Source organism: Protopterus annectens, chromosome 2.part1, assembly GCF_019279795.1.
Source record: "Protopterus annectens isolate FY-2018-M chromosome 2.part1, PAN1.0, whole genome shotgun sequence".
Lineage (NCBI taxonomy): Eukaryota > Metazoa > Chordata > Ceratodontiformes > Protopteridae > Protopterus > Protopterus annectens.
The window spans coordinates 41,913,855-41,931,110 of NC_056729.1; the positions used below are offsets into that span (position 1 = coordinate 41,913,855).

At 35.1% G+C, this 17,256-nt stretch overlaps 1 protein-coding gene across 1 annotated transcript in view; it reads right to left on the reverse strand.

Moving 5' to 3' along the window:
• LOC122794819 (alpha-2-macroglobulin-like protein 1) overlaps positions 1-17,256 on the reverse strand; it is a 989,874-nt gene that overhangs the window by 835,392 nt on the left and 137,226 nt on the right. The window contains exons 6-7 of the mRNA XM_044063423.1: positions 6,247-6,415; positions 4,228-4,312 (exon numbers count right to left, since the gene is read on the reverse strand). Of these exons, the coding sequence (XP_043919358.1) occupies positions 4,228-4,312; positions 6,247-6,415 (254 nt within the window). The remainder of the gene's footprint in view (positions 1-4,227; positions 4,313-6,246; positions 6,416-17,256) is intronic.

Genomic DNA, 17,256 nt, shown 5'->3' on the forward strand with positions numbered 1-17,256 from the left:
AAACTCTTTCTTTGGCAGATGTACCTCATGGCAATGGGCATGATGGGTGTACCTTGGTTCATTAGGATCTTCTTCAGTATCCTAACCTTTGAAACTAGTAATACCAGTTCTTTAGTAATTGCTTTAGAGTTAGCCTTCCAGAGGAGGAATAGCATTGGGGAACTGTATAATATTGTCTAGTATGACCATAATATAGTGGTGTCCTCTACTGGACTGTATTAATGCTGTCATAATATCCATGGCTAATATAGCTATGCACTTGTATAGATGCTCTACTAAGATTAAGTAGCTGTAATTATTGGCAGAAAAAAGGAAAACATGTTAAAGCTGTCTGATGTATATATCTCTGAGCCTGTAAGTTGCCATAAATGGACTGCAACTTCTTAGGTAAGTGGCGCTGAAGACAGGATACTTACATTTGAAAGTATGAATGTTAATGGAAAACACTAAAATGCTTTGTTAGCTGCAGCAGGGGGCTCAACTTTTGACACCATGCTGAGAAGCTGACAATAATAACTTGTTCCAGGACTCTCTTCTGGACATTCAACAAATGTTATGACTCTTTCAAGTTCATATGGCATAAATACTGCTAAGACAAAGAATTTATGAACATATTTATGAGATCAATTGAAAGAGAGACTCCAACGCTCTGTATAGACACACCCTTACTTCTGCACAAGCCAATTTTAAATTTTGGGTATTGGAGCAAATTATTCCCACTGGATGAGGTGGTGACCGGGAGACAAGACTGGAATTTTGTGAGCTTATTTGGCAATTAAGATTGAATGCATGTGTAACCCCAGGTTTGAATGATAGTCCTGCATTAAAATTGAGAGCCTTAAAGTATTAATGATCAGGTGTTAATACATTTTATTTTTTATGGTGTCATTGCACAAAATTTTGAAAGTGTTTCACTTGCAGTATTTACTGTAATTATTGTACTTAATTTCTATTCTTAAACAATAATGTGCTTTTTCTTTAAACAATCAAGCAGTTTTTAACTACATGTAATTATCAAACAGGAAATATTTTTATGTTATTTAATGTGAAAAAAATGTGTCAGTTATTTTATTCTAATGAAGTCTCCGGTGTATGCAGATGAAAGCGCTTAATCGATACATCAATAAATCTGGTAGTTGAATATATCTGGTGGTTTTACTACAACCTTAAGTGTTTCTGGGCCTGCCAGTTGAGGCTTTTGTTTTACAGTTTTTAGTCATTTTTAGCCAAGACGACCATTTTAGTTGTGCTTTTGGTAACCTGGACAAGTGGATGGGGAACAGAACATTTATCCTTTGTTTAGCACTTACTGTACGTCTGTAATGGACACAGGCAGCCTGTAAATGTTTCATCTTCCAAGCTCTTGCTTACACTTACCAAGGTACCAGAACTTGTCAGAGATTTGGGATGTATGGCTAGGCTTAAAATGGCCCCAGTGGTCATTAACCTTGTACGTACCTATGAACCTTTGAATCTAAATGGCAACTGTTTAGAGTTCAAATAATCTTTGAATTATATCTACAGTAAGCAGTGGATTTTTTTAGCTCGAAAGCTAATACCTGAAAGTTGGTATATGTGAGTCTTCTACAACCTCTAAATACACTTAAAGGTCTAAGGCAGTTCATTTACACTAACCATTCAGCTAGTGGAAGTAGCAGGACCCATGAGCTGTTAGCTTATTTTTTCTGCTTGTCATACATAGTTCAAAACTTGCATTTTATACTCTGCTGGGGATGTGTGTGTTTGTCAGTATCTGTAATTTTCAAAATGCATTATTTCATTTTCTTTCAAGTAAATATTCATATTACTCAATTTCAAAAGCATGTGGATGTTTATTTATTGATATATATATATATATATATATATATATATATATATATATATATATAGGTTATCACAAAATCTGGTTAGTTATTGACAACTGCCCTCCATCTCTTGAAGGGTGTTGACATAAACTACAGCTAAAATATGATTATAGTATTGTAGGTATAATTTAAGAATGGACAGTAATTCTGGTGATGGGGAGTTGAATTTGTATAGCTGATAACATTAAATTACCATAAAGACGGCAAGTGAGTTCTGCCACTAAAAAGGAATCATAACCCTCTTTCCCTACTTGGGAAGTAAGGTGTGTGTGTGTGTGTGTGTGTGTGTGTGTGTGTGTGTGTGTGTGTGTGTGTGTGTCTGTGTACACAATGATCTTGGCCAAATTGGTGATATTATTGGTAAGACAGCACTAAAAGACACTGGGCTGAGAACTAGTTGAATCAAATTCTGGGAGACCTGTCAATGTAACTCTGTTCTGCAGATGTTAATTATAAAGTTCATTTACGTGGTGCTGGTCATGATCAGAGTCAACAGTGCACTTTGTTGTAAAAAGTTAAGGCCGATTGCTCCTTGCCTACTAGTCCAGTGAGTATTGAGCATTGTAAAACTCTACCCCTAACCATCAGATTTGCCTCAGTGTCTAGGCCATGGCTGTAAAAGGTCCTTAGACTAGTCCATTTACACATGTATTTATTTATTTATAGTTTGTTTGCCAAGATAGTCCATTGTGCCACGAGGAGCTCATTTTCAATGGAGTCCTGGGGAGAAAAGCTCCAGAAAATTACAAATTTACAGATTTAACATAAGAGTAAGTTATTAGAGAAATGTAATGTGCGCAAATGAAGCAAAATTAAACAAACAGAAAAGCACATATTAGTAGAGTGCACGTATTAGTACAATGCAATAAGAGTAATATTTACAAACAGTCAAAGTTTTTAACAGTTTAACATATTAGCACAATGCAATAACAGAAACAGTCTAAATTTTTTAACAGTTATGCTAATTCATGCAGTTAATTTCTAGGCTACTGAATTGTACCATTCTAGGAATGATGCTAATTCCTAGAGTTTATTAGGGGTAGAAAACAGTGGGAGGCTATTGTGAATTATAGCTTATAGACAGTAGCTATAGTGTAGGGAGATTATGTGGGGTGGGAGCAAAAGCATTCCCATAGTGAAGTTAGGTGTGTGTGAAGTAAGGTCTTGAATGAAGAGAGGCTGCTGGTGGTACATTTGGTAGAGACAAATAAATAAACAAACAAATAAATTGTACTTAGGTCTTGCAAGTGGAACAGTCTAAACTCAGAATTAACATACCTGATGATTCAGTCAGGAAACCCCATGTATCTATCAACAAATCCTTTTTCCCATTTTTGCACATGGGATCAAGGTGTCACTTCAAGAGTGACAATTATCTAGAGCCATTGCTCACATAACTATGCAGCTAGCCTTGCCATGGTTGTTCTTTCATACCACACACACACACACACACACACACACACACACACACACACACACACACACACACACACACACACACACACACACACACACACTCACACACACTTACATCTACAGCCAATTTAGAGTGCCCATTCCACCTACTTTAAGAGGTGCACCCAGAGAAAACCCACACAAACACAGGGAGGAAATGCAGAATTCTCACAGAAGGAACCCCAGCCAGGAATCGAACCAGTGAACTTCTTGCTGTGAGACAACACTAGCTCCTACATTAATGTAAGTAAACAGTTGCTCTTTTAAAGAAGTAAGTTGGTTTTGTCTTCCTGGAAATCCTTGCTTGTGTATGCAGATCAGCACCATATCAGTTATGACATCATTTTATGAATGTGGTTTCAGAGAAAAACTGAGTTGGCAGAAAAACAGAAACATCAGAAAAGCACAGACCAATCCTCATTTTTTTCAATATCATCAAGCATATAAAAGCAAATTAATATAACTTTAAAACAAAGATGTAAGGAATTAGTAGCAATGCACTTTAGCTAGCATCAATAAATAAATAAATAAATAAATAATGATCCTTCTCATGGGAGAGTAGTAGTTATCCCCTTAACCATATCCCATCATTATTAAGTAAAACACCAATAAGACCCAGCATTGATTGCGTAAATTTATGAAAGCAATTGGTATACAAACTACCTGGTTATCTTTCAAATATAACATAGGAGATCTAGTGTACAATGGTTTTATAACAATTATTTCCATTAGCAGTTCAAGGAAACAATGCAAGGAGTCATTTCACAGTCTACGATGATTTTATGGTCTCAAAATAAACAGCACCCATGTACCTCCTACTTGTTTATTTCCATCTACAAACTATAATTTCCATAGGTATCCAAACTTACATTCCTTGCTCACTATCAAATATTCCAGGTCCACATACCTGCCACAAACATAAAACTGAAAATCTGGATCCAAAACGTTCACGTTCTTAGGAGTCTTGAATGTAACTTCAATTTTTTGTAACACTAAAAAAGATGGATAGAAGATAGCTAGCTGGATGCACAGATAAACTATTCCACAATTTTAGTTATAATGATATTGTAGTTTTCGTATACTGTCACATGAATCAGTAGTGATATTTACTGCAAGTTTATTAGGATTGAAAAAAGTCATGATCCTCAGCAAAATAAATGTGATGCCAGCAGCAAAATCTACTTAAGCACTTTTGGTAAACAAATCACATGGAAACAAATACTAATAGTACATTTTTACAACATATTTTGACAGTTCTCCTCCCACTTTCCCGTTATCAGTCTCCAGCCCAGAGGTTTTTTTCTTCACACTTACTGATATACTTGTTTCCTCTAGAGTGAAGTTTAGGTAGCTAACTGCCTCAACCCATGCTGTCATACTGCAGGACTGATTACTTTGATTTTCTTGCATAACTACTACTCACTCCCTGTATTTATGCTAGGCTTGAAATGAAATCAACGTAGTAAGAATACATAAGGTTCTATGCCAGTATATTACTGCAGATCATGGGCTACACCTTTCCTCTTAATTTTCTCCGATTGGCCACTGTGATCTCCACTGGAGAGGACATTTTGATTTCCGTACAAGATTACAAGACAGAGTAAGGCCAACCTCCTCCATTGTGAGATGTAAACATAAGGTAAATAGCTTCTCTAACATCCAGAAAACTACATTAATACGGATCAGAACACACTTAACTCTGCCCCATTGGGCTGACAGCAGATTACAGTTTAAAAATATGTTTCTGTCCATTAGTGGCAAAAATGGGTAGGCACTGGCCATGTGTTAGAATGTTGAACTATGAGATTACCAAGATGATTTGAAAAGCATAGGGTCACACAATAGTGTAACTGCTGTCTAGAAGTTCAGAAATGCATGTTTACATAGAATATTGGGCCTTACCAGAGTATTTGCAAAATGTCACAGCTGTAGGGCACTTTGACAGTTGTTTCCACTGTAACATTCCTAAAGATTCTGATGGAGGTTTTTGGTTAGTTTCATTTTGTAAGGGATTGTTGTCTCCCTCATAACCCTTAATCTCTACTTAAAAATAAATTATTTTGTAGGTGAAAAGAAGGTGGTAGCTTCCCTTACAAATGGGATAATAAAACGAGCTGTCTGTGACAGCAGTACAATACAGGAGCTGGTGATTACTGAGAACATTACCTCTCACATAATGATATCACTTTGTATTCTGGATTTGCTGTTACACAAGGTTTAATGTCTACATAATCACTGGAATTTTGAAGATTCCTTTCTCTGGTTTTAAAATGTGAGCAACAGCAAAAAGAAAAAAAATTCTTTATGCTATAAGTCATATCAGCAGAGGCCACATGAATTTCACTTGCAATACAATTCATTTAAGTATGGTACTGCTAGTGGTGGTGCTGCGGTAGCGTTGTCGCCTCACAGTAAGACGCTGTCCGGTTCGATTCTCAGCTAGAGCGCCTTCTGCATGGAGACATGCGTGAATGGGTGAACCTTCATTGAAGGTTGTGCATAAGGGCTGGTAACTCAGCACGTAAAAATCAACTACCAATCATTAGCGGACCGGAGTTCCGCTGCGGCGACCCCTGGCCGGGAAAAGCCGAAAGACACACCAACTGCTAGCTATCATTTCTTTTGTAATAATGTTTTTAGGTGATTAGCTGCAAAGCTTTTATGAACTGCTCATTAAGCAGTACAGGAGAACTATTGTTATCATTAAGACTGTCAATTGTATTGCAACCAGCGATCCAAACTATAAAATGTATGCCTTTTGTATTACAAATGCATGTGAGATACAGTTAAGTGGAAGACATCTTGATTAAGTAAAGGAAGCTCTGCATGTACTGATGAACACCTGAAACATATTTATAACGCAAAGTTGCATATTGTAACATGATTTTCAGTGGAGAAAGGTTCAATAAACTAATCAAATACTCACCATATTCAGTCACTGTAATGCTTGTATAAACATCTTCTTCACTTGCTTTTTTAAGATGTATGGTGTAGTCACCCAGCATTGCCTCAGGGTTTAAATCAAATGAAAACTCTGCTATTCCTTGATTTGGTTTCAGATTCAGCCATTGTCCAATCCGGTTACTCTGTGGATCCTGTAGATAAAGAACACACAGGCATTGCTAACGGATATGATAAAGCACACTTATTTCCTGAAATGTCTTTTTAATGCATCATTCAGATGAGATAGCTTGGACTAATTATTTTAAATCACAGCAAATTACTATATCTTACTATTTTCAGAAATTAAAGGTTTGGATCCTATGACAACATCTATAGTTTTCAGCACTATAAGGGTTTCTAGAAAGCAGGCTGCATTTGTTTATTTTTTACCTCCCAGTTTAAAATAGCTCTACCATTTGTTTTAAAATATACTACCAAGCCCACAAATATGTGTAATGACTTTGCTTTAGTTTAGCTTTACAGCACTTACTTTAAAGGACATATATCATCCCCACAGAGTGCTCCTTATGTTATAGTTATTACAGCATTGTTAATCTTACAGTGAACAAGAATACAGTGCAATGGCAAGGGAAAGCCATGTTGTAATATTCAGAGATTAACAGAATGATTATTAAAAAGATCTGATGTTTCAACTATATGAAATTCATTCCAAAAAAGTAGAATGATGAGATGACACCAGGCTAAAAGCATAAAACGAACAGTCTTTTATTTTAAAACAACATAAGGGCTTTTACAGCTCTTGCTGCTTATTCAGATGTCAGTATAAAAATGCAGTCACACACATAACAACGTATACAGAAATCCAACTAGCAAATCAACCAGTTAAGCAATTATGTATTAAAAGAATACAAACAATACATGTAATAAAAATGTAAAAATAAAAAATAAACTTAAAATCAACTAATGCACATAAGTTTATGTAAAGCTCATCTAAAAAGTGAGCATGTCTGTAACAAAGGTTTAAGGGGGACTTTATCATTTAGTCCTGAACCATAATGAGCCCTTAACCTAGCTATCCACTTGCTCTCTAAGCTTTCAGTAGCATTCCTAACATCACCCAGGCTCTTAGTAGCTGCTACCTGTGCTATAACGTGAAACTTAAAACAATGCTTGTGTGAGGTGAGCTTCATGTGTTTAGAAACAGCACTGCACTCAGTACCATTATTTATATGTCTTAAGTGTTCTACTATATGTTCCTTCAACTGACTATCAGTCTTGCCTACATAATACTTCATGCAGACAGTGCAGCATGCTAAATAAACCACATGAGAAGAAGTGCAAGTAGCTTGAACATCAAACACATACTGTTTACCCTGATCTGCATGTCTAAACATACCAGTAGTGTCACTATAACTGCAGCACTTACAAGTATGACATGGTCTAGTTCCTTTATAAGTGGAACCCATTTTATTCCTAGTAGTTCTACCATCAATAAACTGTTTTGGGGAACAACGCATCTGTTTTAAAGATCATTTCTTCTTAAGGATAAAGTTAGGTTGTTCACCTACTATCTTTTTAAGATCATTATTCATTGTTATAATGGGCCAATGCTTCCTTATAATATCCAAGACATATCTTGTAGTATTAGAATAAATCACCAGTACCCTGCATTTGCCATCATTCATTCTCCTGGGGGTGAATAGAAGGTGGATTTGAAGAAAAGAAGGGCCTGCCTCTACCTTCTCTAACATCAGAGACTTTATTCAATACTTGTTGTACATTACACCTCTTGTAGCCCTTATTCACAAACTTATTCTCCAGGTCTTTCATTTCAGCCATAAAATTGCCTTCACTGACACATTACATATTGATTGATAGATACGTAGAACACATTTTATTTTACAGATGTCTTGTGGACGATTTATTTTTTATTTGGAAGGTACATGAGATGAGTTGGTTCAGTTTATAGAAGAGATTAATGTTAGTACTACATTTCTGAGAATTACAGCTGAGTATTCCAAGGTAGAAATTAGTTACTTAGATGTACTCATCAGAGTTTCAAGCAGGGGATAGATGGATACTTCACTATAGGAACAACCTTTTACATCGAACAAGCATGCACCCTAAATATGTATTTGATAACATAGTACAAGGGCAAGGACTTAAGAGTCTCAAGGGTGAATGTCTGTGAAAGCAGTTTTATAGCTGAAATGAAAGACCTGGAGAATAAGTTTGTGGATAGGGGCTACAAGAGGTGTAATGTACAACAAGTATTGAATAAAGTCTCTGATGTTAGAGAAGGTAGAGGTAGGCCCTTCTTTTCTTCAAATCCACCTTCTATTCACCCCAAGATACTAAATGATGGTAAATGCAGGGTACCAGTGACTTATTCTAACACTACAAGGTATGTCTTGGATATTATAAGGCAGTAATGGCCCATTATAACAACGAATAATGATCTTAAAAAGATAGTGGGTGAACAACCTAACTTTATCTTTAAGAAGAAATGATCTTTAAAACAGATGTTTTTTTTTTACCCAAAACAGTTTATTGATGGTAGAACTACCAGGAATAAAATGGGTTCCACTATAAAGGAATTAGACTGTGTCATACTTGTAAGTGCTGCAGTTATATTGACACTACTGGTATGTTTAGGCATCCAGATCAGGGTAAACAGTATGTGTTTGATGTTCAAGCTACTTGCACTTCTTCTCATGTGGTTTATTTAGCATGATGCACTGTGTGCATGAAGTATTATGTAGGTAAGACTGATAGACAGTTGAAGGAACGTATAGTAGAACCCTTGGACATATAAATAATGGTACTGAATGCAGTGCTGTTTCTAAACACATGAAGCTCACCTCACACACCCATTGTTTTAAGTTTCATGTTATAGCACAGGTAGCAGCTACTAAGAGCCTGGGTAATGTTAGGAATGCTACTGAAAGCTTAGAGAGCAAGTGGATACCTAGGTTAAGGGCTCATTATGGTTCAGGACTAAATGATAAAGTCCCCCTTAAACCTTTGTTACAGACATGCCCACTTTTTAGATGAGCTTTACATACACTTATGTGCATTAGTTGATTTTAAGTTTATTTTTTATTTTTAATTTTTATTACATTCATTGTTTGTATTATTTTAATGCATAATTGCTTAATTGATTGATTCGCTAGTTGGATTAATGTATAATTTGCTGTGTGTGTGACTGCATTTTTATACTGACATCTGAGGGAGCAGTAAGAGCTGTGAAAGCACTTATGTTGTTTTAAAATAAAAGATTGTTCGTTTTATGCTGAGACCCTGATGTCATCTCATCATTCTACTTTTTTGGACTGTTTTACTCTGGTTTATTTGTTTGGTCAGATTTACACAGCACGGGTTGGTTGCTTTCTCCAATATAAAATTCATGCTTACAAAGTGCAAATTATACCTTTATTTTCTATTATTTTGTATATTATTTTTATTTGTTTGTTTTAACTGAGTTATTTATCTGGGCTAAGATACATATTCAGTGGAAACATGGGAGCACTATGTGACAAAGTGATTTGCTCAGATCATATAGAAGGCAGCTGGATCTTTATAGAATCAAACTCAGGGCTACAGGAGAAAGTTAGTCAACAGCTAGTAATCAGTCTTCTGAACTAAGCACTACTCACACTTAAAAGTCTTTGTTTACATGCTAGCTAGGTAGTCCCAAAAGTTAGTACAAACCCCATTTGATGAGTGATCTGGGAACTCTTGTTGGTTCCTCCTGGAACTATTGGTCTGTCAGGCTGGCAATAGGATTTACCTCAGGCAGCAAATATATTTCAAAGTAAATTTAATGATATTCTTGAACTTGTTTATAATGTACACAAATGAGTGGAAATCAGTGAGATTGAAAATCCTCAAACTCAGCAAAGCCTCTGATGCAGCCTTGTCATATAAGAGACAGTAGGAAATCTAAATGAAATAAGAGCATTAATAGTGCTGATACTGCAAAAATCATGGTAGGATGATAGGCAGCAGGATAAGGTAGTTATTGAGAGCTACATAACTAGTAGGAACACAATACCATTTGTGGTGACAGATTGCTATTTAGTAGGGTTTGTCTTGCTTACAGTATTTGTGTATGTGCATGTATCATGGATTATACAACAGAAGTAAAAGCTATACCCAATTACTGGTTAGTTACCCTGGATGTTACATCATTATTTACTAGTATTCCAAACAAACAAGGTATTGAATGTATACGTAGATGTTTAGTGACACATTACACTCCGATACAAATAGATAAAATCTGTACATTGATGGAGATGGTATTGAACAACAACATCTTTACATTCCACCAGAAAATTTATATACATAGGGATGGCGTAGCTATGGGCACATCTTGCGCCAATAGCTACGCCAATCTAGTCATGGCAGATTGGGAGAGTAGGTTGTTGTTTAATATGGAAAATTTTAAGAAAAATGTAGGATTTTATGTACGTTTTGTAGATGACCTGTTTTTGATATGGAAATCAGATGAAAAAGAGTTGGAATGGTTTCTGAAAGAAATGAACCTAACAACTGCATATTTAAAGTTTACGATGGTAGCATCACAAGATCTTGTACCGTACTTGGATGTATATGTAGAGAAGATCTTAAATGGTTATATTAATACAGGAGTCTATAGAAAAACCTGTTACAGAAGCTCTTACTTGCATAGGTCAAGTATGCACCCTGGCCATGTATTTAAAAACGTGGTTAAAGGACAAGCTATGCGTTTATCAAGGTTAAATTCCACACAGGAAGGATATAGACAAGGCATAGAGGAACTAAAACAACAATTTACAGCTAGATCATACAAATTACATGAAATAGATGAAGGTCTAACTGATATGGAAATATTAAGAGAAGGACGGGCATACCCATATTTTGCTGACCAAAGCATGAGTAATAAGTCACTTATTGAAGCAAGCAATAATTATGTACAGGATAGTAGGCCTACAGCAATTATTTATTATACACAGGATGTTAGTAATATTAAAAAGGCCTATACAAAATACTGGGATCTATTACAAATCGACCCAGTAATTTCAGGAACAGTAGGGAGTGTACCTAAGTTTACTTATAAGAATAAATTGAATTTGTACAGGATGTTATGTGGCCCTAACAGAGTTGATCCCATATCATCAAATGGTGATTTAGATGCTAGGACTAGACCATGTGGTAAGTGTAACTTCTGTTACACTATAGATCAATCAGCTAATTTTATACATCCCACTACACAACGCACATTTAAATTCCATTGTAACGCCAACTGTGAAACCACACATATAGTATACTTGGCAACATGCCAGTTATGCTCAGCTTTTTATGTGGGCAAAACAGACAGGCGACTGAGAGAGAGGATCAGAGAACATTATTATAATATTAGAATAGGATCTGATAAAAATGCATTATCTAAACATGTAATGAATACCACCAAACAACATAATTTTAGTTTCATGGTCATGCAAGTTAATGTTCCCACTATTAGAAGAGGGCCCATACGTAACACTACTGAACAACAAGAAAGCAAATGGATTATTCGTTTGAGAGCACATTTAGAACCAGGGCTTAATGATAGAATTCCTATCAAACCCATGCTTAAAGCCAGAAAGTTAAAAATTAATAAAAATTAATAAATGGTAGTAATATAATTAATAATAAATTGATATTACTAATCATAATACTGTTTTAAATTATGTATATGACTAAATGATTATATATTATTAACACCTACTGTCTTTTCTAAGTAGTATTTATGCAACATAGATGTTGTCCTTTTGTTTTTTTGTGTTCTTGTTTTTTTTCTTGCATATGTAATATTAGATGGCTTAGTTAGAAAACAAATTATATGATAACATGTGTTTAATAATCATGGATAATTGATTAATTAATTTATATATATATGTAAATATTATCATTTGATGACGTTCTTTGATACCTATAAATAATTAATTTATATTATTATAAGAATTATCATTTGTAGTCTAGATATTTCCATATACTATGGATTATGATATTCCTAGCAATTGTAAGCACTTAGCTTGCATATTTGCTGGAATGCATATGAATATGATCACTTATATGGAAATATATATTTTTAAGTGTTTATCTGATGTTTTAATATGTGCATGCATGCATAGGAGGATGTGCATGCATAGCATATACGTATAGGTATTTAAGTATAAATGTATGTGCATGTGGATTTATGCTATATCGTTAACATGGCATACCAACCATGATACAGCATGGGTACATTTGGTTTCACTATCTATAGTACACATGGTTCATCTTATACATATTTACATATACATACATTTTCCATATATTTTAGTATGTATTTTATTATACTATCTATAGAATACATACATTACCCAGACACACTTACTTACATATAGATATCCTTGGTATCACTATTCATGGCACACATGTTCCATTTTTATTTGTATTTTTTATATGCCTACATATAGATACATTTTTATATACATTTTGTTATATTATCCATTCATACATATATTATTTAGATACACATATTTACGTACATACACATTTTATTATTTTTTATTATTTACATGTATATTCTTTATAAAGTATATATATTCTTTAGACATGAATTTATGTATTTTATTTTTACATTTTTACATTTTAGTATGCATATATACATTCTAGATATATACATATGAATTTTGTCTTTATTTAATACATTTTATATTTCAGTATACACATATTTATTACAGCATTTAACTTATTATATAATGACATGCAGAGCATCACATTTTTTATGCATTAGTCATAGTCAGTATTTATGGCGTTATTCGCAACATTAACATGGTTTTTATATATATACTATTTTATATTTTATCAGTTCTCATTAATGTTAATTCTTTAGAGTTGCACCAAATAGAAATAATGATGCACCTTTAAGATATTTGAATTTTAGTAATTATAGTAATTACAGGATATTGAGGGAAGTGATGTCATTAATTATAATAGTATTTAAGATGTAGTTTTAAACGAATATGTAACGTTTAATGGCCTGATGAAGCCTTCGGGTGAAAGCGCTTGCCGTTTTGCTCAATAAAAGTTTTATAATACTATACTGCACTGATGTTGGGTCGATCCTTCTACTCATGAAGATATAGTTTTAAAGTGAAGTATTATCGCTTGTCGTGTGTATTTGAGAGAGCAGTTTTGGCTGCTTCCACACCGAGAGATTGGATTTATTGACTCTAACGAACAGAAAGATTTTTGTAGGGAAACCTACTTTGTATGCTTGTCCTTTTGCTTACTTACAGAAGCACAGTTTTGGCTGCACTCACATTGAGAGACTGCATTTACTGATTTAAACGAACAGAAAGATTTCGTAGGGAAACCTGCTTTGTACGCTTGTCCTTTTGCTTATCCACAGAAGTGCACCACAGGAGCGCATACAAGAACCAAGCTACCTGAGTGAATTTTGGCTACCTGAGTGAATTTTGACTACATTGGATTCTACTAAGGTATGGGCATTTATAGGTAGTTTGTTTTACACTACCTCTAGTGTACATAACCTGATACTGATAACGCAAGTTCTTTGGGACTGCTCGTATATACTGCCTTGACAAGGGAAATGAATATTTAAATGAAGTTCTGTTATTTCGCTACTAAAGCTTAATGTTTGGTGCTGAGACCGTTAAGCATTTTGAATTAACGGTTACTTAATTGTTTAACCAGAGAGTCCAAGTAAATGATTTTTCATGCCCATATAAGCAGGGTGATTTACAATTGAGACTGAGGCATCAGAGTTCGTAGGAAGGTTAATTCCTTCAGTTTACTAGGATTTATCTGCCATATTGCTACCCTACCATTATATTTTATATTTCAAAGTAAATTTAATGATATTCTTGAACTTGTTTATAATGTACACGAATGAGTGGAAATCAGTGAGAATGAAAATCCTCAAACTCAGCAAAGCCTCTGATGCAGCCTTGTCATATAAGAGACAGTAGGAAAGCTAAATGAAATAAGAGCATTAATAGTGCTGATACTGCAAAAATCATGGTAGGATGATAGGCAGCAGGATAAGGTAGTTATTGAGAGCTACATAACTAGTAGGAACACAATACCATTTGTGGTGACAGATTGCTATTTATTAGGGTTTGTCTTGCTTACAGTATTTGTGTATGTGCATCTATTATGGATTATACAACAGGATTGTTCTGGCTGCTAATGACAGTATAACTGTTTCAGTGGTCAGGAATGACACATTGATATCAAATGTCCTGCCTACAATGCAGTAATCACTTAACACAACATTACTAACCCTGGAAAAAAATGGGTGTCTTTCATTCAATCAAAGGCACTTTTATCAAGTGCTGGACAATCAAACACAAAGAAGCAAAAACCACTTTTCACAGTAGTGGAATTTTCCTTTTTTTAATTTCAGGATTATGGGGAGGTGATCCCCCTGAGAAGGGTGGAGAGAGTATTAAACACAGTGTTGTATCTTGCAAATTTATTCCAAACCTGTCAAAGGTTTCGTTCTCTCTGAGGAAACTGATAAAAAATATGTAATAATTTTGGGAACACAAACAAGAACAGAGCTTCAACATGCTGAAGAAACTGGCTAGAGAGGCTTCATCCCTCAAGTACTACGACACATGGATATTACTACTGATACAAGTGGATGTGAGTCACTCTAGGGAACAAACTGTATTTATCCAGGATAGATAGCCAGTGGTCTATGAGTTCCATAGTTATGTCCAGTCATAAAATATCCAGATTGAAAAATTTCTGTTGCCTATAGAACCCACATATAAGAAATGTATTGAGATGTCTATGGGAGGCTAATAGTCATGGAATCTGACAACAAGTCTCTTTTGAGTACATTCCAAAATGTACTACCTAGGAAAGTTTTAAGGATACATTGTATGCTACTAAGACTCCAGAGGTCTGATGTCACAATGCAACAAAAGCCTGGCAAAATGATGCATGCAGGCAGATACCATAAGCTATAATTTAAGGAAATTGGAGAAGCACCATTGGATAATGCTACAAAAATGCTGCCGATATCAATATACATGCTCTTATCACAGGCAAAACAACAAACAAATTACAAGGTCTATTAATAGGGACCCCACGCTACTAAATTAAGTAATGATGAATGAACGGCAGATGAGAAAATAAAATGCCACTCAATCCAACCAAACCTTAAATTCAGGGATGAGATACGTCAGAATGAAAGACTGCAATGCATGTCCAATAAAAGAGATTTTGCCTGTATTCCTGAGGAAATAAATGCTGCAAAAAACACATTAAGCTCATTTTGTCACAATGACTCACAATAATGTATAATGAATGAGCTACAGACATTTTATTCTGACATGGCAGTCAGGTCAGATAGAATAGGTAGTATACCCATGCCAAGGGTGTAACAGTACAGGAAGAATTAGTCCAAAACGAAAATGATTGTGCATAAGATGCTTGACTGACCACAGAGAATGAAGTGGCCAATAGTAATATCTAATATCTCACCTGTGTAGACTACTGTGTCTGTGAAACTTAAAGATATATCCTGCTAAGCTAACATTATGTTGTTGGATGACATTTTTGCACAGGTTTTGATCCCAGAAATGCAGACATCAGACAATGAGACGCAATAGAAAAAGTACAGCATTCCAGCATCTTCTTGCAGAAAAAGAGTTTGCAAAAATAATAACAAGACTTAAATGCCCACAGTCATATGTGAAACTGCTGTGCACCTTTCAAGCAGTGAAAAACAATGAAAAAATGTGTTATGGAAGAAGTGCACAACTACCTAGCGCATTTTGAATCCTACAAGGCAGGTATGCAGCTGGTGGTGATGTCACCACCCAAATCCTTAGCAAATGTCATTTTAGGATGAGACTACCAGCCACATTAACTTAATTAACTTAATTTTACCACAGCTTAACTACTACTGTGCCTTAAAATAAATGGAAAGGACCCCAGGAGACACAGAGCAAATGTAATGACTGAACCAAAAAGCCAACAATCTTTTTCCACAAGGCAGGAGAAAACTACAAAATCCAGTCCAGAAATGAGAAATACAACTGCAAAGTTTCCAGCTACAGAAGTCATCATTCCATGGTCCTTCACGGTTCATAGTAGTTAAGGACAAGTCCAGCAGAGAAACCAGAAATATGACTATGAAACTAAGGGTGACAACTATTGGCACACAGTGCCTCCTGAATTAGCTAAGAAAGAAGGAGAAGATGCATGAATGGTACCTAAGGTATAGCAGCTAATAGCGTCTTCACAACAGAATGCCAGAATGACAACAACATTATGTCAGAGACTTCTGAGATGATCTAGTCTAACTTGAAAGAAGATGCCCATCCAGAGATTGCATATAGCCAGAGTACTTTCAATGTATGCAAAAATACTCAAAGATAGACTTAATCTTAAAATGTAACTTATTTGCACTGACTTGATTAAAATATCCCTAAATGACTCTTTGCGGATATGAATCTAAAATCATGTGCTGTTATCTAGCTTTATGATAGCTATAGCTTATCGCTACTATATAATGAAAGGTTAACTCATTAAAAACAACCCAGATTGTGGTGTTACTCACACCTGCAGTGCTACATTTGTGGACTGGCTTGCCCCCATTCTGTCTGATGATGCTTGAAAGCCAGATTTCACACAGCACTTTTGTTCAACTGCAATTTCATCTTGGTCTTAAACTTGCAGTATTTATTGTATTTTTTAGGCATGTTAAATGTAAGAAAATGATTTCAACTTATCAAGAAATGCAAAAAGCTGTTATCTTCCTCCAGATGAAAAGATTTTCTGATTGTTTTTTTCTTTTCTGAGCTCTAGTCAGTTGCTGTCCATCCTGCCAGTAGTCAGGAGTGCTACACATAATTAATTTACTCCTTGGTGGGTGTTAATGAGTTAAGGGGTGGATATGATATCTAATAATATGACATAATCCCTTTAAGGCTTCTGTTAATCCCTGTTGGAAAGGACATTTCTACTTCTGCTACAAGCAGTTGCC